Below are 27,539 nucleotides of genomic sequence, written 5' to 3'. Positions count from 1 at the left end.
AGAGGATGTATCAATTTACACTTTTGCAAACAAAAGGAGGAGGTTGCTATTTTTTTCTCTATCCTTTTAAACACAAGACTGTATTTTCAAAACCTTTTTATCTTATCCATGAAAAGTTTCAGTTTGTGATTGATTTTGAGGTATGAATGAGTCTTCATTTGTTCAGGAGTAATTTCTGTGAACTCATTCATTCCATTTTTTACCTATTTGTTGTTTGGTTTGTTTTGATCTTGCAAATTGTCTATATTGCAAATATTTTTCCCATTGTTATTTGTTTCTTCATTTAGTTTTTTTGTCTGTAGCCAGATGATTTTGTTCTTTGCATTTAAATTGTTGACACTGCTGTAGTTTATTTTGGTGTAAGGAATAAGGTGGGAATCCAACTTTTTTTTATTCCTGACTAAATGACAATTATCACAAACATTTCTTGAATGATTCATGCTTATTGTGCAGTAAACTTTCATATATCTGAACTCTTTACTACTTCATTGTACTTGGTGCTTATATCAAATATTAATACTACCTGGTAGGCCATTGCCTTTCTCCACAATTACTCTTTAAATTGGGGGGGGGGGACTTCCCTGGTGGTACAGTGGTTAAGACTCCATGCTTCCAATGCAGGGGGCACGGGTTCGATCCCTGGTTGGAGAACTGAGATCCCACGTGCCTAACGGCACAGCCAAAAAAAAAAAATTATTTTTTTTGCTATTTTATTCTCTTATTTTTCCATGTAAACTTTATTTATTTATTTTTTAACATCTTTATTGGAGAATAATTGCTTTACAATGGTGTGTTAGTTTCTGCTATTCACTGGTATAACAAAGTGAATCAGCTATACATATACATACATCCCCATATCCCCTCCCTCTTACATCTCGCTCCCACCCTCCCTATCCCACGCCTCCAGGTGGACACAAAGCACCGAGCTGATCACCCTGTACTATGCGGCTGCTTCCCACTAGCTATCTATTTTTACATTTGGTAGTGTATATATGTCCATGCCACTCTCTCACTTTGTCCCAGCTTACCCTCCCCCCTCCCCATGTCCTCATGTCCATTCTCTATGTCTGCGTCTTTATTCCTGTCTGCCCCTAGGTTCTTCAGAACTTTTTATTTTAGAATACATATATGTGTTAGTATACGGTATTTGTTTTTCTCTTTCTGACTTACTTCACTCTGTATGACAGTCTCTAGGTCCATCCACCTTGCTACAGATGACCCAATTTCGTTGCTTTTTATGGCTGAGTAACATTCCATTGTATATATGTGCCACATCTTCTTTATCCATTCATCTGATTATGGACACTTAGGTTGCTTCCATGTCCTGGCTATTGTAAATAGAGCAGCAATGAACATTGTGGTACATAACTCTTTTTGAATTATGGTTTTCTCAGGGTATATGCCCAGTAGTGGGATTGCTAGGTTGTATGGTAGTTGTATTTATAGTTTTTTGAGGAAACTCCATGCTGTTCTCCATAGTGGCTGTATCAATTTACATTCCCAGCAACAGTGCAAGAGGGTTCCCTTTTCTCCACAACCTCTCCAGCATTTATTATTTGTAGATTTTTTGATGATGACCATTCTGACTGGTGTGAGGTGATACTTCATTGTAGTTTTGATTTTCATTTCTCTAATGATTAGTGATGTTGAGCATCCTTTCATGTGTTTGTTAGCAATCTGTATATCTTCTTTGGAGAAATGTCTATTTAGGTCTTCTGCCCATTTGGATTGGGTTGTTTGTTTTTTTGATACTGAGCTGCATGAGCTGCTTGTATATTTTGGAGATTAATCCTTTGTCAGTTGCTTCATTTGCACATATTTTCTCCCATTCTGAGGGTTGTCTTTTTGTCTTGTTTATGGTTAACTGTGCAAAAGCTTTTAAGTTTCTTTAGGTCCCATTTGTTTATTTTTGTTTTTATTTCCGTTTCTCTAGGAGGTGGGTCAAAAAGGGTCTTGCTGTGATTTATGTCATAGAGTGTTCTGCTTATATTTTCCTCTAAGAGTTTTATAGTATCTGGCCTTACGTTTAGGTCTTTAATCCATTTTGAGTTTATTTTTGTGTATGGTGTTAGGAAGTGTTCTAATTTCATTCTTTTACATGTAGCTGTCCAGTTTTCCCAGCACCACCTATTGGAAGAGGCTGTCTTTTCTCCATTGTATATTTTTGCCTCCTTTATCAAAGATAAGGTGACCATATGTGTGTGGGTTTATCTCTGGGCTTTCTGTCCTGTTCCACAGATCTATATTTCTGGTTTTGTTCCAGTACCATACTGTCTTGATTACTGTCGCTTTGTAGTATAGTCTGAAGTCAGGGAGCCTGATTGCTGCAGCTCCATTTTTCTTTCTCAAGATTGCTTTGGCTATTTGGGGTCTTTTGTGTTTCCATACAAATTGTGAATTTTTTTGTTCTAGTTCTGTGAAAAATGCCATTGGTTGTTTGATAGGGATTGCATTGAATCTGTAGATTGCTTTGGGTAGTATAGTCATTTTCACAACCCAAGTGATTTTCCAACCCAAGAACACGGTATATCTCTCCATCTGTTCGTATCATCTTCAATTTCTTTCATCAGTGTCTTATAGTTTTCTGCATACAGGTCTTTTGTCTCCTTAGGTAGGTTAATTCCTAGATTTTTAAATTCTTTTGTTGCAGTGGTAAATGGGAGTGTTTCCTTAATTTCTCTTTCAGATTTTTGTATAAGAATGCAAGAGATTTCTGTGCATTAATTTTGTATCCTGCTATTTTACCAAATGCATTGATTAGCTCTAGTAGTTTTCTGGTAGCATCTTTAGGATTCTCTACGTATGGTATCATGTCATCTGCAAACAGTGACAGCTTTACTTCTTCTTTTCCGATTTGGATTCCTTTTATTTCTTTTTCTTCTCTGATTGCTGTGGCTAAAACTTCCAGAACTATGTTGGATAAGAGTGGTGAGAATGGGCAACCTTCTCTTGTTCCTGATGGTTTCAGTTTTTCACCACTGAGAATGGTGTTGGCTCTGGGTTTGTCATATATGGCCTTTTTTATGTTGAGGTAAGTCCCCTCTATGTCTACTTTCTGGAGGGTTTTTATCATAAATGGGTGTTGAATTTTGTCGAAAGCTTTTTCTGCATCTATTGAGATGATCGTATGGTTTTTCTCTTCAATTTGTTAATATGGTGTATCACATTGATTGATTTGCATATATTGAAGAATCCTTGCATTCCTGGAATAAACCCCACTTGATCATGGTGTATGATCCTTTTAATGTGATGTTGGATTCTGTTTGCTACTGTTTTGTTGAGCATTTTTGCATCTATGTTCATCAATGATATTGGCCTGTAGTTTTCTTTCTTTGTGACATCTTTGTCTGGTTTTGGTATCAGGGGATGGTGGCCTTGTAGAATGAGTTTGGGAGTGTTCTTCCCTCTGCTATACTTTGGAAGAGTTTTGAGAAGGATAGCCATTAGCTCTTCTCTAAATGCTAGAATTTGCCTGTGAAGCCATCTGGTCCTGGGCTTTTGTTTGTTGGAAGATTTTTAATGACAGTTTCAATTTCAGTACTTGTGATTGGTCTGTTTATATTTTCTATTTCTTCCTGATTCAGTCTTGGCAGGTTGTGCATTTCTAAGAATTTGTCCATTTCTTCCAGGTTGTCCATTTTATTGGCATAGAATTACTTGTAGTAATCTCTCATGATCCTTTGTATTTCTGAAGTGTCAGTTGTTATTTCTCCTTTTTTATTTCTATTGATTTGAGTCTTCTCCCTTTTTTTCTTGATCAGTCTGGCTAATGTTTTATCAATTTTGTTTATCTTCTCAAAGAACCAGCTTTTACTTTTGTTGATCTTTGCTATCGTTTCCTTCATTTCTTTTTCATTTATTTCTGATCTCATCTTTATGATTTCTTTTCTTCTGCTAATTTTGGGGGTTCTTTTTGGTTCTTCTTTCCTCTACTTGCTTTAGATGTAAGGTTAGGTTGTTTATTTGAGATGTTTCTTGTTTGTTGAGGTAGGATTGTATTGCTATAAACTTCCTTCTTAGAACTGCTTTTGCTGCATCCCATAGGTTTTGGGTTGTCGTGTTTTCATTGTCAGTTCTTTCTAGGAATTTTTTGATTTCCTCAGTCATCTCTTGGTTATTAAGTAGTGTATTGTTTAGCCTCCATGTGTTTGTAGTTTTTACAGATTTTTTCCTGTAATTGATAACTAGCCTCATAGCGTTTTGGTCGGAAAAGATACTTGACACAATTTCAATTTTCTTAAATTTACCAAGGCTTGATTTGTGACCCAAGATATGATCTATCCTGGAGAATGTTCCATGAGCACTTGAGAGGAAAGTGTGATATGCTGTTTTTGGACAGAATGTCCTATAAATATCAGTTAAGTCCATCTTGTTTCATGTATCATTTAAAGCTTGTGTTTCCTCATTTATTTTCATTTTGGATGATCTGTCCATTGGTGAAAGTGGTGTGTTAAAGTCTCCTACTATTGTGTTACTGTCGATTTCCCCTTTTTTGGCTGTTAGCATTTGTCTTATGTATCGAGGTGCTCCTATGTTGGCTGCATAAATCTTTATGATTCTTATATTTCTTGGATTGATCCCTTGATCATTATGTAGTGTCCTTCGTTGTCTCCTGTAATAGTCTTTAAAGTCTATTTTGTCTGATAAGAGAATTGCTACTCCAGCTTTCTTTTGATTTTCATTTGCATGGAATATCTTTTTCCATCCCCTTACTTTCAATCTGTATGGGTCCTTAGGTCTGAAGTGGGTCTCTTGTAGACAGCATATGTATGGGTCTTGTTTTTGTTTCCAGTCAGCCAGTCTGTGTCTTTTGGTTGGAGCATTTAAGCCATTTACATTTAAGGTAATTATAGATATGTATGTTTCTATTACCGTTTTCTTAATTGTTTTGGGTTTGTTATTGTAAGTCTTTTCCTTCTGTTGTGTTTCCTGCCTAGAGAAGTTCCTTTAGCGTTTGTTGTGGAGCTGGGTTGGTGGTGCTGAATTCTCTTAGCTTTTGCTTATCTGTAAAGGTTTTAATTTGTCCATCGAATCTGAATGAGATCCTTGCTGGGTAGAGTATTCTTGGCTGTAGGTTTTTCCCTTTCATCACTTTAAACATGTCCTGCCACTCCCTTCTGGCTTGCAGAGTTTCTGCTGAAAGATCAGCTGTTAACCTTTTGGGGATTCCCTTGTGTGTTAATTATTACTTTTCCCTTGCTGCTTTTAATATTTTTCTTTGTATTTAATTTTTGATAGTTTGATTAATATGTGTCTTGGCATGTTTCTCCTTGGGTTTATCCTGTATGGGACTCTGCGCTTCTTGGACTTGATTATTTCCTTACCCATATTAGGGAAGTTTTTAACTAAAACCTCTTCAAATATTTTCTCAGTCCCTTTCTTTTTCTCTTCTTCTTTTTGGGACCCCAGTAACTCGAATGTTGGTGCGTTTAATGTTTTCCCACCGGTCTCTGAGATTGACCTCAATTCTTTTTGTTCTTTTCTCTTTATTTTGTTCTGCGGTAGTTATTTTACTATTTTATCTTCCAGGTCACTTATCTGTTCTCCTGCCTCAGTTATTCTGCTGTTGATTCCTTTTAGAGAAAATTTTTAATTTCATTTATTGTGTTGTTCATCATTGTTTGCTCTTTAGTTCTTCTAGGCCCTTGTTAAACATTTCTTATGTTTTCTCCATTCTATTTCCAAGATTTTGGGTCATTACTGTCATTACTCTGAATTGTTTTTCAGGTAGACTGCCTATTTCCTCTTCATTTGTTTGTTCTGGTGGGTTTTTACCTTGCTCCTTCATCTGTGTATTTCTCTGTTTTCTCATTTTGCTTAACTTACTGTGTTGGGGTCTCCGTTTCCCAGGCTGCAGGTTTGTAGTTCCCATTGATTTTGGTGTCTGCTCCCAAAGGGTAAGGTTGGTTCAGTGGGTTGTGTAGACTTCCCGGTGTAGGGGACTGGTACCTGTGTTCTGGTGGATGAGGCTAGATGTTGTCTTTCTGGTGGGCAAGACCACGTCCAGTGGTGTGTCTTGGGGTGTCTGTGAACTTGTTATGATTTTAGGCAGCCTCTATGCTAATGGATGGGGTTGTGTTCCTGTCTTGCTAGTTGTTTGGCATAGGTTGTCCAGCACTGTAGCTTGCTGGTTGTTGAGTGGAGCTGGGTCTTAGCGTTGAGATGGAGATCTCTGGGAGAGCTTTCTCTGTTTGATATTATGTGCGGCCGGGAGGTCTCTGGTGGACCATAATCCTGAACTTGGCTCTCCCACCTCAGAGGCTCAGGCCTGCCACCTGGCCAGAGCACCAAGACCCTGTCAGCCACACGGCTCAGAAGAAAAGGGAGACAAAAAAAGAAAGAAAGAAATTTCATTAATTAATTAAATAAAATAAAGTCATTAAAACAAAAAATTATTTTTAAAAAAAATAATAGAAAAAAGAAAAGAACGGAAGAGAGCAACTAAACCAAAAAACAAATCCACCGATGATAACAAGCGCTAAAAACTATACTAAAAAGAAACAATGGACGGTCATAACCCTAGGACAAATGGCAAAAGCAAAGCTATACAGAGAAAATCACACAAAGAAGCATACACATACACACTCACAAAAAGAGAAAAAAGAAAATTTTATATATATATATATAAATTAAAAAAGGAAGAGAGCAACCAAATCAGTAAACAAATCTACCAATGATAATAAGCTGTAAATACTAAACTAAGATAAACATATAACCAGAAACAAATTAGATGCAGAAAGCAAACCCCAAGTCTACAGTTGCTCCCAAAGTCCACCACCTAAATTTTGGGATGATTTGTTGTCTGTTCAGGTATTCCACAGATGCAGGGTACATCAGGTTGATTGTGGAGATTTAATTCGCTGCTCCTGAGGCTGCTTGGAGAAATTTCCCTTTCTCTTCTTTGTTCACTTAGCTCCTGCGGTTTAGCTTTGGATTTGGTCCCGCCTCTGTGGGTAGGTCACCTGAGGGTGTCTTTTGGGAAGTCAGGTCTTCTGGCAGCATTCAGTTGGTGTTCTGTAGGGGTTGTTCCACATGTAGATGTAGTTTTGATGTGTTTGTGGGGAGGAAGGTGATCTCCACGTCTTACACTCCACCATCTTGAAGGCACCCCCTCCATGTGAACTTTAAAATTGGCCTTTTCTTATGCCATGAAAGTGTGAAGAAGTTGTTTTATTATACCATGTGAAATTTATAGATTAGTGAGAATTGATATTTTTATTTTTACTCTTCCATTTATTACTTACTTTTTTTGTACCTTAACATTTTATTTACATGGCTCTTAAAAGGTTTAAGTTTATTCCTAGGTATTTTTCTGTTTTGTTGCAGATGGAATCCTGGCTGGTTGTTTTGTATTTAATATGAAAGGGGCTGTTGGTTTCTGCGTGTAAATTATAACACCTTGCTGAATTCTATTTCCCTTGTGATTTTTCAGTTTATTCTAAATTGGGATTCTCAATTGCTAGTTTTTAAATTAGTAGATAGAATTCTGTCAAAAGAACTGGAATATCTTCATGATCATTTCACTGTTTCTTTGTAGTAGTAAAAGGCTAAATTCTAATTTTAAAAAAAGTAAACACATCAGAATGAAGGGAGTTAATTTGATGATTTTAATGGCCATCGCTTTTATTTTTTGTTTGTTTTTTAGTTTTTTGTTTATTCTTATTTATTTATTTATTTAATGTATTTGCCGGGGTGGGGGGTGGGTTATTGCTTTTAAACATCCAGTTTCCTTGAATGGCCCATGTGTTAGAGGTAAGATCCTGGCCAGGCCTGGAGGTAAGGCCAGACTGACTTTGTCTCTTTGTACCCGTCTTCTTCTTCTTCTTTTTTTTTTTAAACAGGATTTTCTTTTTCTTTTTGTTTTTTTGTTTTTTTTGGCCACTTTGGGTCTTTGTTGCTGCATGTGGGCTTTCTCTCTAGTTGCGGTGAGCAGAGGCTACTCTTGGTTGCAGTGCACGGGCTTCTCATTGCGGTGGCTTGTTACGGAGCATGGGCTCTAGGTGCTGGGGCTTCAGTAGTTGCTCAGTAGTTGCAGCACACGGGCTTCAGTAGTTGTGGCTCACGGGCTCTAGAGCGTAGGCTCAGTAGTTGTAGCATACGGGCTTAGTTGCTCCGTGGCATGTGGGATCTTCCTGGACCGGGGATTGAACCCGTGTCCCCTGCATTGGCAGGCGGAATCTTAACCACTGCACCACCAGGGAAAGTCCCTGTACCTGTCTTCTAAAGATGAAGATCGTTCTGGGGTTGGCTTCAGTAGTAACTTTTTTTCGTTCTGAGGTTGGCTTCAGTAGTAACTTTGTTTTTTAGATTAGCTAAAAATGCTTTAATAGGGAACTGAACTATGAGAAATGGGAGTTTTGGCTTAATTTTAGTCTGAATAGTGGTAATTGAGCTAAAATAAAATAATACTTAAATAGTAAGAGGAAGAGTGAGGGGGGAAAATGATTTTAGATCCAGGAAAAAAATGTTACATACCGTAATTCTACAGTTTTCAGTTTGAAAATTCAGTTTGAAAATGGACTACATAATTTGTAAATTTACAGAGACTTTTGCCTCATGTTGTAGTTAATGTGGCCATATATGGCGTTTACTGAAGCAGTGCTTCTGAAACTTTGCATACTCATCACTCATTCTGATTCTGGGGGTCTGGAGTGGGCTCTGAGGTTCTATATTTCTAACAAGTAATCAGATGATGCTGATCCCAGACCATACTTCAAGTAACCAGGTACTAAATGACCATGACTTTAATACGGTTATTTAGATAAGTTTAACTTTGTAAACTAAAAATCAAACAGGTCCCATTGATCAAATGCATCATTCTTTTTTTCTACTTCATCATTGGTTTCACTGCTTATTAGAATGTGCTGCATTTACAGTCTTAATGTGATGTCCTGCTCACTAATGTGTACCCTCTACCCCAGGGAGCATGGCAGTCTGCCACCCCCGTTCTCCCATCCCGGATTCAAATGTGTGACACTTTTTATTCATGTGATTTCTCTAGACTGGGTTGCTCTCCTTCACCTGTCTAGCACTTCCCATCCTTCGAGACCCAGTTCAAATCCTAGCTTTAGAACATCTTTTTCAGCTGCTTTAGCCCACTATGAACCGTGATTGTCTTCTACAATCAGTATTTTACTTACATGTCTGTTTGTTCATTTCCCTAGTTAGACTGTAGACTTCTTAAAGACAAGGTTTATCTTGGACATTTTGCATTCCCTTCATGACCTCTCCTCATGGATATCTAAAAAACACTTTGGACACAGTGTCTCTGAATCCGTAATTTTTGCCTGTAAAAACCTGTTTCTATTCCTGTGTTCTTTGTATCAATGAATACCAAAGACCTTAGGGTAAAGAGAAAATCCAGTCTTTCATCAAGTCCTGTTAATTTTATCTCCAAAGCATTTCTTAAATCTTTGCTTTTCTCTTCCTCCCATCTAGGCTTACATGGACTGACACAGGAGATTATGAACTGATCTATCTGCATCCACTCTGGTGCCCCTTCTCACCACTGTAGTATAACTCAGGTTTATCATGTATGTTAGTGTCTCCAGAATTGTCTTCATTATGTTCCCTTTCTCTGTTTACTCCAGTTTGTAAACCTTATTTTTTATGGTATCCAGGGATATGCCCTTCTGTCTTTCTGACCCAGTCTTCCCTTTACACTTTGCCTAGTTTACCCCTTTTTATCCTTCAGAATAAAAGTCAAGATTCCCTTACTTAGGAAAGTATTTATTCCCTAATGCTTCCCTGGAACCAGAGAGGTTTTTGAAGGAAAAACAAAACAACAGCAGTCCTTTTATGGCATCTCTTTACTTTCGGCATAAAGCAAGATCCCACGTGGTCTGGCCTTCTGTCTGCATCTGTAAATTATTTATGTGTTATCTGTTGTTAAAATCCCTAATGTTTGGGCTTCCCTGGTGGCGCAGTGGTTGAGAGTCCACCTGCCAATGCAGGGGACATGGGTTCGTGCCCCGGTCTGGGAAGATCCCACATGCCGCGGAGCGGCTGGGCCCATGAGCCATGGCCGCTGAGCCTGCGCGTCCGGAGCCTGTGCTCCGCAACGGGAGAGGCCACAACAGTGAGAGGCCCGCGTACTGCCAAAAAAAAAAAAAAAAAAAAATCCCTGATGTTTGAATTGATTCTCTGTCTTCTAGTGGACCTCTATTAAAAACAAACAACATAATTCAAAAAGAGTCATGTACCAAAATGTTCATTGCAGCTCTATTTACAATAGCCCGGAGATGGAAACAACCTAAGTGTCCATCATCGGATGAATGGATAAAGAAGATGTGGCACGTATATACAATGGAATATTACTTAGCCATAAAAAGAAACGAAATTGAGCTATTTGTAGTGATGTGGATAGACCTAGAGTCTGTCATACAGAGTGAAGTAAGTCAGAAAGAGAAAGACAAATACCATATGCTAACACATGTGTATGGAATTTAAGAAAAAAAAATGTCATGAAGAACCTAGGGGTAAAACAGGAATAAAGACACAGACCTACTTGCGAATGGACTTGAGGATATGGGGAGGGGGAAGGGTAAGCTGTGACAAAGCGAGAGAGAGGCATGGACATATATACACTACCAAACAGTAAGGTAGATAGCTAGTGGGAAGCAGCCGCATAGCACAGGGAGATCAGATGGGTGCTTTGTGACCGCCTGGAGGGGTGGGTGGGAGGGAGGGAGACGCAAGAGGGAAGGGATATGGGAACAGATATATATGTATAACTGATTCACTTTGTTATAAAGCAGAAACTAACACACCATTGTGAAGCAATTATACTCCAATAAAGTTGTAAAACAAACAAACAAACAAACAACAAGCAAAACCAACCTACCGAAAACTACTTGTTAACAAAGCAGAAAAATATTGTTTGATTGGTCTGATCACCTTAAAACAGTAGGGCTTAACAGGGAGGAAAATCAGTGTTAATTGGATATTATGGATTTATTTTTAATGATTCTTGGTTTTATTAAAAAAATAAAAAGCATGCATACAGTGAAATGTAAAACTATGTCTTTAAATAGGTTTGCTATCATTTAAAAGTTAATAGACTGTTTTATCACTTTCAGGTTTATAGAAAAATTTTAAGAGTTAAGGGTAGGCAGGTAGTATGGAATTCCAGAAAATGCAGAGAACAGGAGTAATATGGTGACAGTAGTTAGAAAAGGATGTTTTAGGATATGGTCTTGTAGTAAGACACCTAAGGCATAGAGATAAGTGATGAAAGCAATTAGTGCTCCTCATTCTCTTTAATTCTGCATTTCAGAGTTCCAAGGTCCTGAGATGATAGGGAGTTGGCAAGTTTTATAGGCTATTACAGTTGGATTTCTTTGTAGTGAAATTTTCTTGTTCCACAGCTCTTGGATAAGCACAAAAATACAGAGAGCATGGTAGAGCTTCTGGACTTGTATCAGATGGAGGATGAAGCCTACAGCAGCCTTGCAGAAGCCACAACTGAACTCTATCAGTATTTACTACAGCCATTCCGAGACATGCGAGAACTTGCCATGCTACGAAGACAGCAGATCAAGGTATTTTTTTTTTTAATCTAAATAGTAACCTGCCTGTTTCATAGTTCTCAGCGTGGCTGGCTATACATTTTAATTATTAGAGGAGTTTTTATAAATGTAGATATCTGATCCATTGTCCCCAGAGAGTCTAGTTTGGTAGTTTTGTGATACATAGAGCCTGAACACCTCATTTTAAAAGCATCTGAAAAGGTAACTTTGCTGAGTAGCCAGGGCTGAGAAAAGCCTAGAAAATTTGTAAATACATTGAGATTCCCATCTTTCCCCCTTTCCTGTGCTTTTTTTCCCCTCTCCATCTACTCCTGTCTCCCTTTTAATGTTTTGGGTATTATCTAGTCTTAGACTTCTTTAATAGGAATTTTGAGAACATTTGTTTTGGGAAGACCTTGTTTTGAAAGTTACAAGGCATTAATGATACAGCTTTAAAATTCATGACATTTGACTTTTGTGTGTAAAATATTACTTTTTTTGAGGCAAGTGTTAAGGGTTTGGTTTTATAACTGACCTCAAATCAGTGTTGCTGTGTTTAATTCACATGGAAATATTGCTGAACTAGGATATTAAACTTTTTGTGCATTAATGCGTGAATTTGGAACATTATTTATGAAATTTATATCTGGGAAATTGCCACTTATTCTGAAAACTTTATGCCTGGGGCAAGAATGAGTAGTATAATATTTGAAAAATTATTACAAGGTAAAGCATGTCTGTCTTTTTCCCTTTACTAATGAGTCAAGATATGGAGCAACACAGACTGTCACATAATTGACACACTCTCCTTTATTAATACTTTTGAAAAATACTGGATTGTTAAATCAGTTTTATCATAAACTTGGCATTTTGGGTAAAATGGTAACTAGTAACTAAGAATTTTTAGACACTACAGTTTCCTCCAATTTTAAAAAATGAACTATAGATATTTGTCCATTGAAAACTTGATTGGAAGGCTAGGGATGAACTGGATGATATACATGGAGGCCCCATCTACTTCTAAACTAAGCTGCAGTGTTTAGCTGAGATAATCTATATACAGCTTAACGCTGATTATCAGAATCTATGTGAATTTTTGCTTTCGTATTATATCATGGTTTGTATTGAGTATTAACATTAGCAAATGGATTGAACCTTCTTGTCAGGCTGTATTGCCCACTAGTGTCACTTGTTACTCCATTTTTTTCCCCTGGGAAGCAGAGTATAGGTGAGGAGGAACAGACAACATATTTCTTAAACTGTTAACATTTTCAAAGGTAAAAATCGTATTTTACTGCATTGCCCCTCAAATGCCCCATCAACTATGATGATGAGCTAGTAAGAGAATGTGAACAAATTTGTGCCAAAAAATTCTACAACTTAGATGAAATGGATACACTTCTTAGAGAAATACAAATTGTCAAAATAGAGTCAAGAAAAAATAGAAAACATTTGGTAGCTCTATATTAATAAAGTTGAATTCATAATTTAAAACCTTCTCACAAAGAAAACTCCAGGGCCAGGTAAAGGATCATTGGAGGATTTAAAAGAGGGAACACTTCCCAACTCATTTTTGAGGCCAGCATTATCCAAATCAAACGACATTATAGAAAAAAAGAAAACTACAGATAAATATCCCTCATGAATGTAGATGCAATAATCCTTAACATAATATTGAAAAATAGGATTCAATAATATACTGTGATTAGGGTTTATCTTAGAAAGGCAAGATTGGTTTAACATTACAAAAACTAATCAATGTAACTCACCATATTATTGATAAAGGAGAAAAATCAACATGTCTGGGTGCAGAAATGCACTTGATAAAAAGTTCATTGCCCATCCATGGTAACATCTCAGCAACCTAGGAAGAGAAGGGAACTTCTTTGAGCTGATAAAGGGTATGTATGGAAAGCCTGTCTAACATCATACATGATGGTGAATGACTGAATTCTTCCCCCACTAAGATTGGTAACTAGGTAAGATTGTCTGCTCCCCCAGCTTTTATTCAGTATTTCTCTGGAGTTTGTCGCCAGTTCAATAAAGCAAAAAAAAAAAATAAAAGGCGTATATAAATTAGAAAAAAAGTAAAGCTTTCTTTATTTGTAGATCATGTGATCACACATGTAAAAAAAATTAAGAATCTAAAAAAGCTACTGGAAATAATCTGTAAGTTTAGTTACAAGGTCAGTATTAAAGATTCAATTGCATTTTCTATCTTCCAGAAATGAAGTTAAAATCAAAAATTTTTAAATGCCTTTTACATTAGTATCTCTGAACATGAAATGTTTAGGGATAAATTTTATAAAATATATGAAAGGACTATATACTGAAAAATTATAAGACTTTGCTGAGAAAAATTAAAGCATACCTAAATAAATGGGAGATAGACCATGTTAATAGATTGGAAGATAATCTATTAACAATAATCAATAATGTTTAGATGTCAGTTCTCAACTGATCTATAGATTCAAATTAATATTCCAGTAGGGTGTTTTGTTTTTTAAACTAACCAGCCAATTATAAAATAGCTAGAGAAATCCAGACATTGTGGTGATAGTACAGGATAGACGTGTAAATGAATGGAACTAAACAGAATCCAGAAATAAACCTGTGGTTATATAGTCAATTAGTTTTCTACAAAGGTGACAAGGCAATTCAGTGGGGGGAAAGAATAGTCTTATCAACAAATGGTGCTAGAAGTGGATACCCGTATAGAAATAATGAAGTCCAGCCTTCCTTATCTTATACCATACACAAAAATTAATTTGAAATACATCTTAGACCCAAACATAAAGCTCATAGTATAAAACTTTTATAACAAAACTAGGAAGTTTTTACAGTCTTTCAGAAGGAAAGGCAAAGGTTTTTTAGATAGGATGCAGAAAACTTCAGCTAAAAAAAAAAAAAGATAAAATTGGACTTCACTAAAATTAAAATTAAATACTTTTGCTATTTTAAAGATTAAGAAAATGAGGAGGCCACACACTGAGAGAAAATAACTTGTAATACATCTGAAAAAGGAACTGTACAACTCAGTAAGACAAAACCCCAAAATTTTCAGTATGAGCTAAATATTTTAAAAGACACAAAGAAATGGCTAATAATCACATGTGAAGATGCTCAACATACTCATCTAGGAGATCCAAATTGGTACCACAGTGAGATACTGTTACACACCCATTGAAGTGAGTATAATGAAAAAATTCTGGCCCTCCAAGGGCTAGTGAGGGTGTAGAGTAACTGGACTTTTCATGCATTGCTAACAGAATTGTAAAGTGGTACAACCACTTTGGAAAACAGTTGGGCACTTTCTTCAAAAGTTAAACATATATGGTTGATCTTTGAACAACCCTTGGGTGTGGTTCCAGGACCCGCCAGTGATACCAAAATTTTCAGATGCTTAAGTCCCAAAGTGGCTTTCCAGATCGTGGTTCCCCATCCGTGGATTCAAGCAACAGCAGATCTTGTAGCCCTGTAATATTTATGGGGAAAAAAATCTGCATGTAAGTGGACTCATGCAGTTCAAATCCATGTTGTTCAAGGGTCAACTGTACAATACCTTACAACTCAGCTGTTTGTCTCTTAGTTACTTATACAAGAGAAACGAAAACATCTGTTCACAAAAAAGACTTACATACCAGTGTTCGTGTCAACTGTATTCCCGGTAGCCCCAAACTGAGACAATCCAAATAACCATCGACAGGTGAATGGATAAACAAAATGTGATATTTCCACATAGTAGAATAATATTCAGCAAAGCAAAGGAATTAACCATTGATAGACACAACAACACAGACACATGTCAAAGTCATGCTAAGTTGAAGCCATATACAGGAGGGTATGTATATACCCTCCTGTATATGTGTGAAGGTATGGATGGCAAAGCAGTGCGAGAAGGTATGGATGGCAAAGTAGTACGAGAATATTTTGGAGGTGACGGAAATGTTTTGTATCATGATTGTAATGGTTGTTTCTTGGGTGTATACAGCAATCAAAACTCATCAAATTGAACACTTTAGATGGATTTACTTGAACACAGTGTATGTAAATTAAATCCTGATTAAATAGCTTATAAAAAATTGTGCTGAGCAAAAGATGCCAGACAAACTGTGCCTCCATTTACATGGAATTCTAGAAGATTGTCCTAAACAGCTGTTGCCTGTGGTGGGGCCGGGGAGATCCACTGAGAGGAAGCAGATGTAACAGAATCCTTTGGGGAGATTGATGTGCTTTAAATCTTGATTATGGTGCCTGTATCACAGGTATATATATTTGTCAAAATTTACACTTAAAACAGGTACATTTTGTTGTATGTAAATTATAACTCAGATGATTTTTTAAAAGAAAAATGAGCAGTATGTATAAGTTTATGTAGAGACGCAAAATGAGGTGATCACCATTGCCTGAAGATATACGGAAAAAGGGGGATGATCAAGCTTCACCACTGAAGAATAAGAATTCAGTAGGAAGTGAGTACGTATGTCTGTATTGGAGATTGGAATTGAGAATATTCCAGATAGATATATAAAAACAGGAATGGTATAGTAAACAGGCATAATACTAGGGTTTTTAGTCACAATAAGTTACTCAAACATTACTGAATCACCAACCCAGCACCATGAGTGGAGGCCAATAAGTGGCGTGGCTGGGATTGAAACACATGTTTGACTGCAAAGCCTGCTCTTTTAGTTATACCATAGGGTGTGAATTGTTTGATATGCCTCAGTCTAAGGATTTGTAAGAGAGGAATGATGGTCAGGGGCTAGAATGTTATCTCATCCTGGGGAATTTGACCTTTATTCTTTAGCCTCTTTAAAATACACACCCCTTTCGGAAGCTCCCAGACTCTAATACGCTGGTTCTTAAAATGTGACCCCCAGATGAGGAAATTCAGTATCACCTAGAGCCTTGTTAGAAATACAGATTCTTAGGCCTCACCTCAGATCTCCTTTGCTGAAACTCTAGGGAGAAGCTCAGCAATCTTTGTTTTAACAAGTCTTCCCGGTAATTCTGATATGAAGTTTGAGAACCACGTGTCTAATAAAATTTGAAACAGCTAAGGGATGGAGCACACTAAATTCAGTTACATTCTCTCTGGGCCCCAGTTTTTTCATCCATAAAATGAGATTTAAACTGTGTGATCCTTGGGAAATTCCCTGGTGGTCCAGTGGTTAGGACTTTCACTGCCGGGGCCCAGGTTCAATCCCTAGTTGGGGAACTAAGATCCTGCAAGCTGCGTGGCGTGATTAAAAAAAAAAAAAAAAGCTTAAATAAATAAATAAAAATAAATAAACTAGATGATCATCTAGATTTTTAGGCCCAGTGTCTTAATGAGTCAGGGTTAGCGAGTTGACCTACTGATAGTCTTCCTGGATTAACTATAAGCACTTCAGACACGTTGTCCAACTTATTTCTAATGATTTGCTGAAAGTACATAAGCTAGAAACTAGAAGACACCCTCAGCTTTTCCCTCCCCTTTGTAGCCAGTCATGTCATTTTGCAATTCAGCTGTCTTCTAGCTGAAACTTGAATGTGCTCTTCTTCCTCCACCCTTCCCCAGGACCAGGCAAATCTATAGGTGTCTTTGTGTGAAATAGAAAAAGTCACCCACCTCCACCCTTATTCCAGCAGACAAATGGACATATGCAGCAGTATGCATGGCTTGGCAAACCCCCTGGTTTTGTGCAGGGTGCAATTTTTACACCATTGGACCACTATATACTCTACCACGTACACTATGAAATATATAGTGCTACCACTATACATTAAGGTACTTATCTCTTACCTGAACTATTTTTTCCTTTGGTTTCCTTGTCTTTAGATGTCTCTTACCTTCAAAAAATGTCTCATTTCACACTCTTTCGTGGGAATAGTACACTTAATATTTGCTTTGAATGTAAAAATGCATGTAATAGATGATGCCAAGTCTAATCACGTCATTCTCTTAATCAAGAGTCACCTTCAGATGACTCCTGGGCCTGGAAAATTCACATTAAGGTCTCTACTACATCAGTATATTCACAAGTTTATCTTGGCATTTGTTTCACCTAAGAATTGGAGGTTTTTTTTAACTTACAATCTCAGCAATAGACAGAAGTAACACCACAGCTTCTCATATAAAACCCAGTATCCAAGCTAGTGATGTACTTTATAATAAGTAATTCCTTGCCAAGAAATTTGTGTTTATAAACTAGTCTCACTATCCTAGCTACCTAAACTAACACATTTTTTTCCATCTTAAAAACAGACACTGTTTTCTTTCTAGCCCTAAAATTGAAAACAGAGGTGTCATTGTTATTAGCACATGATCCAGCTGACCAATGCTGTACATCTTCAAATTTGCCAAGTTAGGAAGAGAACTCTGTATCCTAGCTTAATGTCTTAGGTACAGTAAACTGTAATCATGTTTTTAAACAGTTGGCTACAGCATTAGCTACTGAGTTTCAGAAGTCAGTTAAAAAACCAGCATTTAAAAAGCATAGCATGTTTGTTTTCTGTATATTTGAATATACATGTACAATTAAGGTAAAAATAATCTAACAACAAAGAACAAGTTATCGCCAAATAATTACCACCAGATTTTTTATATTATTTTTTCTCTTCAAAAATCCATAATGCAAGGTTTCTCATTTCTGTACAGTGTTTAACTATGCAAGTGAAAAGGGTTTCTATCTTCATGATCTGAGTTAAGATTTTTGAATTTTGAGCACTGCCTGTTCTGGTTATTACATTTCTATTCCACAGTTGTGTCTGTTGGTCTGACCAGAAGATCAAATCAGTTATTTCAAAAGAGGGAATTTTAAGAACCAGGTATAAAGTTGTTAACAAGGTAGATAAGAAGGCAACTCTTAAGATATCAGAGTTAATTGCAAAAGCAGCCACCACTCCTAGGATCGGGGGTTACAAAGGGAAGAGGTGGTAATTATTAAAGGATAGGTCCTGTGGAGCTGACCTCTGAGAAAGAAGACATTGCTCTTCTGGTGCTGGTGTGTCTGATCTCAGTGGAGAGAACCAGATCTCTGGGGAAGTCAGGGAAAAAACTCAGCTAACCTAGCTTATGGTCTTAGGTGTAATAAACATACGAAGTTTAATCATGTCATTGAAAAGGACTTCCATCATAACGTGCCGAGTAAGAATTTAAATTTTTGCTACAATTTATTAAATTTATCATAATATCAATTTATTAAATTTCGTTTTCATACTTGTGAACACGAATCTTTTGCTTTTTAACTTGTTTTAAAAATCAAAGGTAATCACAACAAACGAAAGCACAAAACCTTGATGGTTTTATTACAGAAAACAAGTTTTCTAAAACCTTAAATGTAAACTGAAGTCTAACTATGCCACTTAACTATTGCTGAGAATCCCTCAGTGGTTTCCAGTTGCCTGTCATATGCAGTACAAACTCCTCAGCCTCCTCATAGTGATCTAACCTACTTCTCTAGTGTTATCTCCCACTACCTTCATCTGTTTTACCTAAACTCCAGCTAGGCTGGACTGCTCTCTGTCCTTTACCGTGCATTGAACTTACTTGCCTCAAGGCTTTTGTACAGGTTGATTCTTACCAACAGCATCCCTTTTGGGTGGTTCTCTTTTCCCATATGCTCCCCATGTAACTCAAAATCCTACCCCTCCTTCAAAGCCCTCTGCAATTTATGGGCCTCAGTAAAGTTTGTCCTGATCTAAACAGCTAAATGTGTTCAAAGATTATGGTATCATAAAACACTTTCCAGAAAAGGTTTTCATCAATTTATAGTTCCACCAGCAGTATATTCTGTGTGCCTGTTTCACCGTGACTTCACTAACCCTGGTTAGTATTGTTTTTAATATTTGCTTAATGAGTCTTCCTACGATAAATGGTTTGTCACCCTACCAGCTAAAAAGAGCTATCTTGTGTCTTCTCCCGTCTTCTCTACCAATTTATTTTTAACTGGATTCTTTCTTTCTTTTTTTAATTTTTATATTATTTTGGAGTATAGTTGATTTACAATGTTCTGTTACTTTCATGTGTACAGCAAAGTGATTCAGTTATACATATACATAATTCTTTTTCAGATTCTTTTCATAACCGGGTTCTTTCTTCACAGGGGAAGACATAGGTTCTCCCTCTCAACCTGCTCTGTGATCTCCCATTAAAATAAAGCAAGAGTGCCTACCCTTAAGCCTTATCCTCTTCTCCACCCTTTTCCCCTCTATTCACTCACACAAATTTCTCAAAAGAGTATTATACATGTGTCTACATTTCTCTCCTCATTAAAAACATGTATGGAAGTGAATTTTTATTCACTCATTCAGGAAATATTGTAGATTACCTAATTCATGCCCGGCAGTGTGCTAGTGAAAAGCAAGCAAGCAGAGATAAAAACCACTTGTGCATTCTCTGCCCTCATGGAACATTCAGAGCAGAAAGCAGGTGATATAAAATAATATAAAGTATGATTGTGATAAGACTTAAGATTGAAGGCTATTTTTTAGATTGAAGAGCTTATACTGCCTATGATGGTGAGTCAGGGACGACATCCATGAACCAGTAATTGAACTGAGGTCTGAAGATATGGTGGGAATTAATAGGCAAAAGGAATTTGCCTGTACTCCAGAGCTGTTGTTGCCAAGTTCATGCTGTTAGGTCCATGGGTACTGGTTGTGTATCTACTTGACCCCTAAGTAGTGTTTGATAGTGTTTGACTTCTCCTCCATTGAATCTTGCTACTTATATTATTACAATTCCTTACATGAACTCACTCACTCTCGTTGCTTTAAATGTCTTCTAGTGTGTCAAGGGTACCCAAGCTTATATCTCTGGACATGACTTGCAAAGTTAAAATTAGTATGCAAAATGACATCCTTGGCAATTCCATGTACATATTTTTCCCCAGTAACCCTAGGATCATTCTTGACCTCTTCCTCTACCTTGCCACTGTCCCCTTAACATTGCTAATTAATTGTTCTGTGTGTGCTGAGCACTACAGTGAGTGCTCATATGTTTTCCCCTCTTTCTGGAAGACTTCATTTGCTTAAGGAGCAGTATATTGTTGCTTCAAGACTAAATCAACTGTTTTATTAGACTGTTCCTGTGATTTCTATTTATTGTACTGTTTAGAGACTATGACCTGCATTATTTCTACTTTTGAAATTCATTATAATTTTTTAGTGGTGTATGATAACTTGATCAATTTTTTTTAAGTGTGCCAGGGGTGGGTTAACATTTTTCTCTATAATATTTTTTCCCCATCATCCTAATATGGTGTTATTGTTTAAGTTTTAAGTCTCTTTCTCAGTATGTGGTAAAGCAGTACAGAGGGTCTATTGCTGTTCTTCCTGGACTGTACCTTTCTTCCATATTAACATACCGGTTTAGCACTTTTCTATACTTTAATATTGATATTGTTACTTCTGTGACATTCACCTGGCATACCTCTGTCCATCATTTGATTTTCAACTTTCCTTTGTCCTTTTGTTTTAGTTGTGACTCTTATAAATAATACATAGCCAGTTTTTCTGTTACTTATATCCAGAGTCCTTCAGTAGGCAGATAGGCTGATTTTTATATATTGTCAATCTTATTTTATTTATTTACGCCAATGATTAAATAAGCATTTTATTGGCACAAATAATTCTTAACCTGAAAATATAATTATCGTAGAGGAGGAAATAAATTTCTCATCGCAGCACTTGAAAATAATCAGTCTTAAACATTTTATTATATGTCCTTTATTTATATATAGAAGAGGGAATGATGAAGAAGAAGATAGAGGAGGAAGGGGGAACAATTTCTGCATCAGCTGTCTTCAACATTATTGTTAATTTAATTGTTTTGTAAATTGATAGCTTCTACTGCAGAGCAGGGAAAAACAAGTATTCTTTCTTTTAGTACCAAGCACAATGCCTGATATATAAACGTTCAGTAAATGTTAAAAGAGAGAAAGAAATGATCTTTTCCATTTTTCTTTTTTCTCTCTACAGATTTCTATAGAGAATGATTACCTGGGTCCCCGAAGAATTGAAAGTCTACAAAAAGAAGATGCTGATTGGCAGCGGAAAGCTCATATGGCTGTGCTGTCCATTCAAGATCTTACTGTCAAATATTTTGAAATAACAGCTAAAGCTCAAAAAGGTGAGTTTCCCAGTAGAATTATTTTTGTTAGGTATTTTCAAAATGGATGGAGGTATTTTCAAAAATGAGTGGTTTAAGTATTTTATGTTTGAAATAGTTATATAGAAAAGAATTAAAGACCACTCATAATCCTAGCAGTTAAAGAAGACCACTATTGGGCTTCCCTGGTGGCGCAGTGGTTGAGAGTCCGCCTGCCGATGCAGGGAACACGGGTTCGTGCTCCGGTCCGGGAGGATCCCACATGCTGCGGAGCGGCTGGGCCCGTGAGCCATGGCTGCTGAGCCTGCGCGTCCGGAGCCTGTGCTCCGCAACGGGAGAGGCCACAGTGGTGAGAGGCCTGCGTACCGCAAAAAAAAAAAAAAAAAAAAAAAGAAGAAGACCACTATTAACAAGTTAAGGTATATCCTTTAAGGTATATCCTTTCAGTCTTTTCTAGGCATATGTGTTTACATATAGCCCACCTTTAAAAAAATTAAAAGTGATGGGTATTAGTATAGCATAATTCAATTCTGTCAATAATCGTTCACAGTTACAGATGTCATAGCTTAAAGGCCCAGTCACCAGCAAGACTCCCTGCCCTTCAGACACTACTTGCAAATTTGGGGTGTCCTTAGGCCATCTGTACGTCTTACCAACTGGCTACAAATTTGGGGTTCCTAAATTTGTCACTACAAATTTAGTCACTACAGTGACTCGCAGAACTCAGGAAAACACATACTTACCATTACAATTTATAAAGGATACAAATCAAGCCAAATGAAGAGATACATCTGGCAAGGTCTGTCTGGCAAGGTCCGTTCCTTCCAACTCCCTTCCATAGGAGGCCACAGAAATCGTTCCACCACTCCCTGAGAAGCAGTTTAAATTATTCATTATTTTAATAATCTCTCTATTTGTATACCTGGCATTAAAGTAGTTATTCAGGTTATTCTTTCAGCAAATCCATGTTTCCTTAAAAGTTTCACTTGAAGCAATTGTGCTGAATGAGAATACTTTCCTTGATTCCTCACCATAATTTGGCATTGTCATTAAAAAAAAACAGTTTAATAGATGAAAAGTAGTACCATGTTTTTAAAATTTGCATTTCTTTGGTTATTACTGAGTGTTCATCTTTCTTGTTTTCATGTAATAATTGGTATTTGCATATCCTTCCTTTTGTCCCAGTTACTGTCTTGTGCCTATTTTTCTATTGGGCTGTTTTCCCCCTATTGATCTAGATAACATCTCCTTGTATTCTCTATATATTAGAAGAGGAGTAAAATAGGCCTTTATTTCCTTCCTTACGCAAAGCCAGGTGTAGCCCAATTTTACTGCTTAGCTTTTAAAAACATCTTAAATGGGCCCTTTTCTGACAGGTATATGTATGTTAGAACATTAAGGTTTTTTAAACAAATTTAACATAATTCCTTGTAAACACCAGGACTGTTACCTTCAGAGCTTTTTACATATAATGATCACCATGGGGTGTTATTACATGGTTGTTATCCTGTTAATGTTATCAGTCATCTTAGCAAGAATCTTTATTCTTGCCAGCAGAAGGAGAGAAGGATCTGTTTTTTTTTTGGTTTTGTTTTGTTTTGTTTGCGGTACGCGGGCCTCTCACTGTTGTGGCCTCTCCCGTTGCGGAGCACAGGCTCCGGACGTGCAGGCTCAGCGGCCATGGCTCACAGGCCCAGCCGCTCCGCGGCACGTGGGATCCTCCCGGAGCAGGGCAGGAACCCATGTCCCCTGCATCGGCAGGCGGACTCTCAACCACTGCGCCACCAGGGAAGCCCAAGAATCTGTTCTGGAGATGTTCCAGTATTGTTCTAGGGGTATTCCGAGCATTCTGTATTCATAATTTTCTACATTATCTTCATATTCCTGAGCTGTTGGACAATAACTCCAGGTGAAGTGAGCAGCAATTAGGCAGAAGAATACATTCTATCTAAAGATGTTGGAAGACAAAGTATTGACTAGCTCTTGTGGTAGGTAACAACCTGAGACTGAATTAGGACAGGGAACTGTTCCACAGACACAGTCCTTAAGTGGGAAGCAAGAGATAAGGCTCCAGACTTTTTTTTTTTTTTTTTTTTTTTTTTTTTGCGGTATGTGGGCCTCTCACTGTTGTGGCCTCTCCTGTTGCGGAGCACAGGCTCCGGACGCGCAGGCTCAATGGCCATGGCTCACGGGCCCAGCCGCTCCGCGGCATGTGGGGTCTTTCCAGACCGGGGCACGAACCCGTGTCCCCTGCATCGGCAGGCGGACTCTCAACCACTGCGCCACCAGGGAAGCCCCTCCAGACTATTTTTGATTATGCAGAATGTTTGACTATATGCTATGATTACAAGTTCAGGTAAAAATGATAGAAGCAGCAGACTAGGTATTTAAGCAACTTGGGTACTAATATAACTCTCCTTTTATAGGTGTGTAACCTTGGTCTTAAGTCACCAAGTTTCACATATCTATGTTGACGGTGTTGATAATGCATACCATGCCTATTCTAATAGGATTGCTGGGCAGATAAATAGAACACTTGGAAAAAGCACTTTGAAATTAACACAACATCGTATAAATATGAGTGATTGTGGTCGCATGTGCATGAGGGAGAGAAGAAACAAAACAGACCATGTATTTGATTAATATTGCCATGTGAAGTGAGAGAAACATTTAAATATCTATTATTCTCTCATTTAATTTCCACAAGTCTTCCGAGGAGGTACTGTATTTCCTTATGTTTATCATTCAAGGGAATTTAGCCCAAGAACAGTTAAATTTCTTCTGAAAGTTACATGTTGATGGGTAGAAGTGGGAATTTAACTCCAAGCTGTCTAACTCCAAACCCCCTGCTGTTATTTTTTCCCCTACAGTACACTACTGTATTGATCTTATGGTTGCATAAATATTATCATACATTTTTAAAAGATAGAGATTTAAAATGGCAGACTCATTTGATATGTAAGCAACAGAAGTAGTTATTATTTGTTAGAAACCCTAAAATAAAGGATCAGATCAATATTCAAATATGTTAGCATTTAAAGGCCAAAGAAAAACCAGAGAAACCAAAAGAACTATATTGAGAGGAGATTCTGAGTAAGTAGATTGCTCATTTGTCGTAAGAACTCAACAGATTTTTAAGACTAAATCAAGAAATGGTAACGTTCTTGAATGGAGGTAACTACCTAGGAGCAGGTTCCAAGTTGGTTGCATTTAGGCATTGGGACTAAGGGTGGGGGGGAGAGCTGAGCATGAGAAACTGCTCTTTTCCATTATCAGCCTCTCTGTACAGTTTTAATTTTCAAGTATGTACTCATATTATTGTAAAAAAATTAAAATTGAGGCAAATGTTACTGAGATACTTCTTGCAAAGAGGGTTATGATATAGTAGCATTACAAAAGTATTAATCACTTACCTCTGAATGTATTAAAGAAACTACTAGAGAATGTACACTGATCTAAAGACTACATCAGGTACTGCATAATCAGATTGCCTGACTCTTTTATGGTAGTTAAAGCATGTCTGACCTATTAGGCATAAGGGTCATAAGGATGGTTGGGTTCATTTGTATAAGGACCCAAGATGAGCCTGCACCATGCTATTATCAGTGATAAACTCCTTTAACTGGAAGATACTAGGTGTTTGATTGTCAAGAAATGTTTCTTGAATGAGCCCTCTATTGTGGCAAACTAAAAAGTTCTTCCTTTTTTTGTGTGGTGGCAAGGAGAAGTTGGGTGTCTTCTTTGGGGCTTAGTTAGTTAAGCCCAGCACTAACTGATTCTGCTCCAGCACTAACCTTAGCAGAATCAGCTCCATGCTAATGTCTAGGATTTATTTCATCCTACGTCATATCGTTAAAATACGTTTGGAGAACTCAAAAGTACATGAATTTAAATAATTTTTAAATACCCTTTAATAGTTATGGTTCTGATTTCAACTAACATACCTAGGAAAAAGTATAAACCGTCACAGAATAAAGTTTTATAGAAACTTAGAAATTTAATAACACTGGACAATGTGAAAGGAGTATTTTTTTAAGTAAGTTAAAAAATTAACCTGAAAACTCAGTTTCATCTTCAGAAAGTCATTTCTGAGAATGATTATTTAAAATTCTTATTGGAGACATTAGAGAGAATCTAAGATACTGTTGAATTATATTTTAGAGCTGTTATAGGTAGTTTATCATGAGGGTAGGATTTGTGTGTTTATCTTTGAGTGTGTGATCAGTGGAATCTAAGACTTTCAATTCTTCAGTATCAAGTTGTTTCACGTCTTAATGTCTCAATGTCTTTTTAAAAATTATCAATAGCTGTGTATGATCGAATGCGAGCAGATCAGAAGAAATTTGGTAAAGCATCATGGGCAGCAGCCGCTGAACGTATGGAAAAACTCCAGTATGCAGTTTCTAAGGAGACTCTGCAGATGATGAGAGCTAAAGAGATCTGTTTGGAACAGAGGAAACATGCACTAAAAGAAGAGGTAACAAAAGCCATGAGAAAAATATATTTAAAAATTTTTTTAAGTAAGATGTGCTATTTGACTTTTTTTTTGGTATAAGACTTAAATTTTTCTGACTCTACAGGCAGTTGTTAATTTTGCACTACCTTCATGAGATGATGATAACTTTCACAATAGGGCCTCTGATAGAAGAGTTAGAGTTATGGCATTTTCACAGCATGCCAGCATGACTGTAGGCAGCAACTGTTAAAAGAAAAAGGAGGGCCTCCCTGGTGGCGCAGTGGTTGAGAGTCCGCCTGCCGATGCAGGGGATACGGGTTCGTGCCCCGGTCTGGGAGGATCCCATATGCCGCGGAGCGGCTGGGCCCGTGAGCCATGGCCGCTGAGCCTGTGCGTCCGGAGCCTGTGCTCCGCAACGGGAGAGGCCACAACAGTGAGAGGCCCGCGTACAGCAAAAAAAAAAAAAAAAAAGAAAAAGGAGCACTCATTTCCTATCTCCCCTTCGGTCCTCTCCACACCTAGGCAACTATTTTCTGTCTCTATAGATTTGCTATTCTGGACATTTCATATAAATGGAATCATAAAAGATGTGATTTTTTTTAATGCCTTTTTCCCCCACGTAGTGTAATGTTTTCAAGGTGCATCCGTATTGTAGCATGCATCATTACTTAATTTACTTTTTTTGGCCAAATAATACACCACATTTTGTGCGTTCATCAGTTGATGAACTTTTGGGTTCTTTCTACTTTTGGAGCTTTACGAATAAAGCTGCTATGAACATCCATGTGCAAGGTTTTCATTTATCTTGGCGTGAAATGCTATTTAACCTGTTGAGGAACTGTCAGACTGTTTTCCAAAGCAGCTGTACCATTTACATTCCCACCAGTAGTGTACAAAGGATAGAATTTCTCCACATCTTTCTTTACGTTATCACTAAACACTGTCTTTTTTATTATAGCCATCCTGGTGGGTGTGAAGTGGTATCTCGTGGCTTTGATTTGCCTTTGTCTGATGGCATTTATGTCCAGTATCTTTCCATGTGCTTATTGGCCACTTATATATCTTCTTTGGAGAAGTGTCTATTCAGGTCATTTGCCCATTAAAAAATTTTTTTTTGTGTGGGGGAGCTGTGCTCCTAGGCTTGCGGGATCCACTGGACTGCCAGGAAACCCTAAAATTGGGTTTTTAAAATCACTGAATTGAAAGAGTTCTTTACATATTCCAGATACAAGTCTTATCAAATATATGATTTGCAAATATTTGCTCCCATTCTGTGGCTTGACCACATTGGCTTCTAAATACATTGAGTATGTATTTTTGAAAGTTGTATATTCTCTAGAGAAGAACAAAATGCCATCACTGCTTTTATTAATACAGCTTTATGTAAAATATATTCTATGAATGTGCATATGCATGTCTAACTCTTGTTTAAAAAATAGTGTATGAGGTAATCTATAATATGTTAAGGGTACGATCTAGA

General features: G+C 37.3%; 1 protein-coding gene across 2 annotated transcripts in view; it reads left to right on the top strand.

Annotated features, from left to right (window-relative positions):
* JMY (junction mediating and regulatory protein, p53 cofactor) overlaps nucleotides 1–27,539 on the top strand; it is a 70,950-nt gene that overhangs the window by 16,174 nt on the left and 27,237 nt on the right. For both annotated transcript variants that reach the window (XM_082620313.1, XM_082620312.1), the window contains exons 2-4: nucleotides 11,367–11,540; nucleotides 21,474–21,624; nucleotides 25,911–26,080. In XM_082620313.1, coding sequence (XP_082476439.1) covers nucleotides 11,367–11,540; nucleotides 21,474–21,624; nucleotides 25,911–26,080 — 495 coding nt within the window. The remainder of the gene's footprint in view (nucleotides 1–11,366; nucleotides 11,541–21,473; nucleotides 21,625–25,910; nucleotides 26,081–27,539) is intronic.

The sequence above is a fragment of the Mesoplodon mirus genome (assembly GCF_964341445.2).
Source record: "Mesoplodon mirus genome assembly, chromosome: 5".
NCBI lineage: Eukaryota > Metazoa > Chordata > Mammalia > Artiodactyla > Ziphiidae > Mesoplodon > Mesoplodon mirus.
The sequence above is the reverse complement of the archived record's forward strand: the minus strand, read 5'-3'. Positions and strand labels throughout refer to the sequence as shown.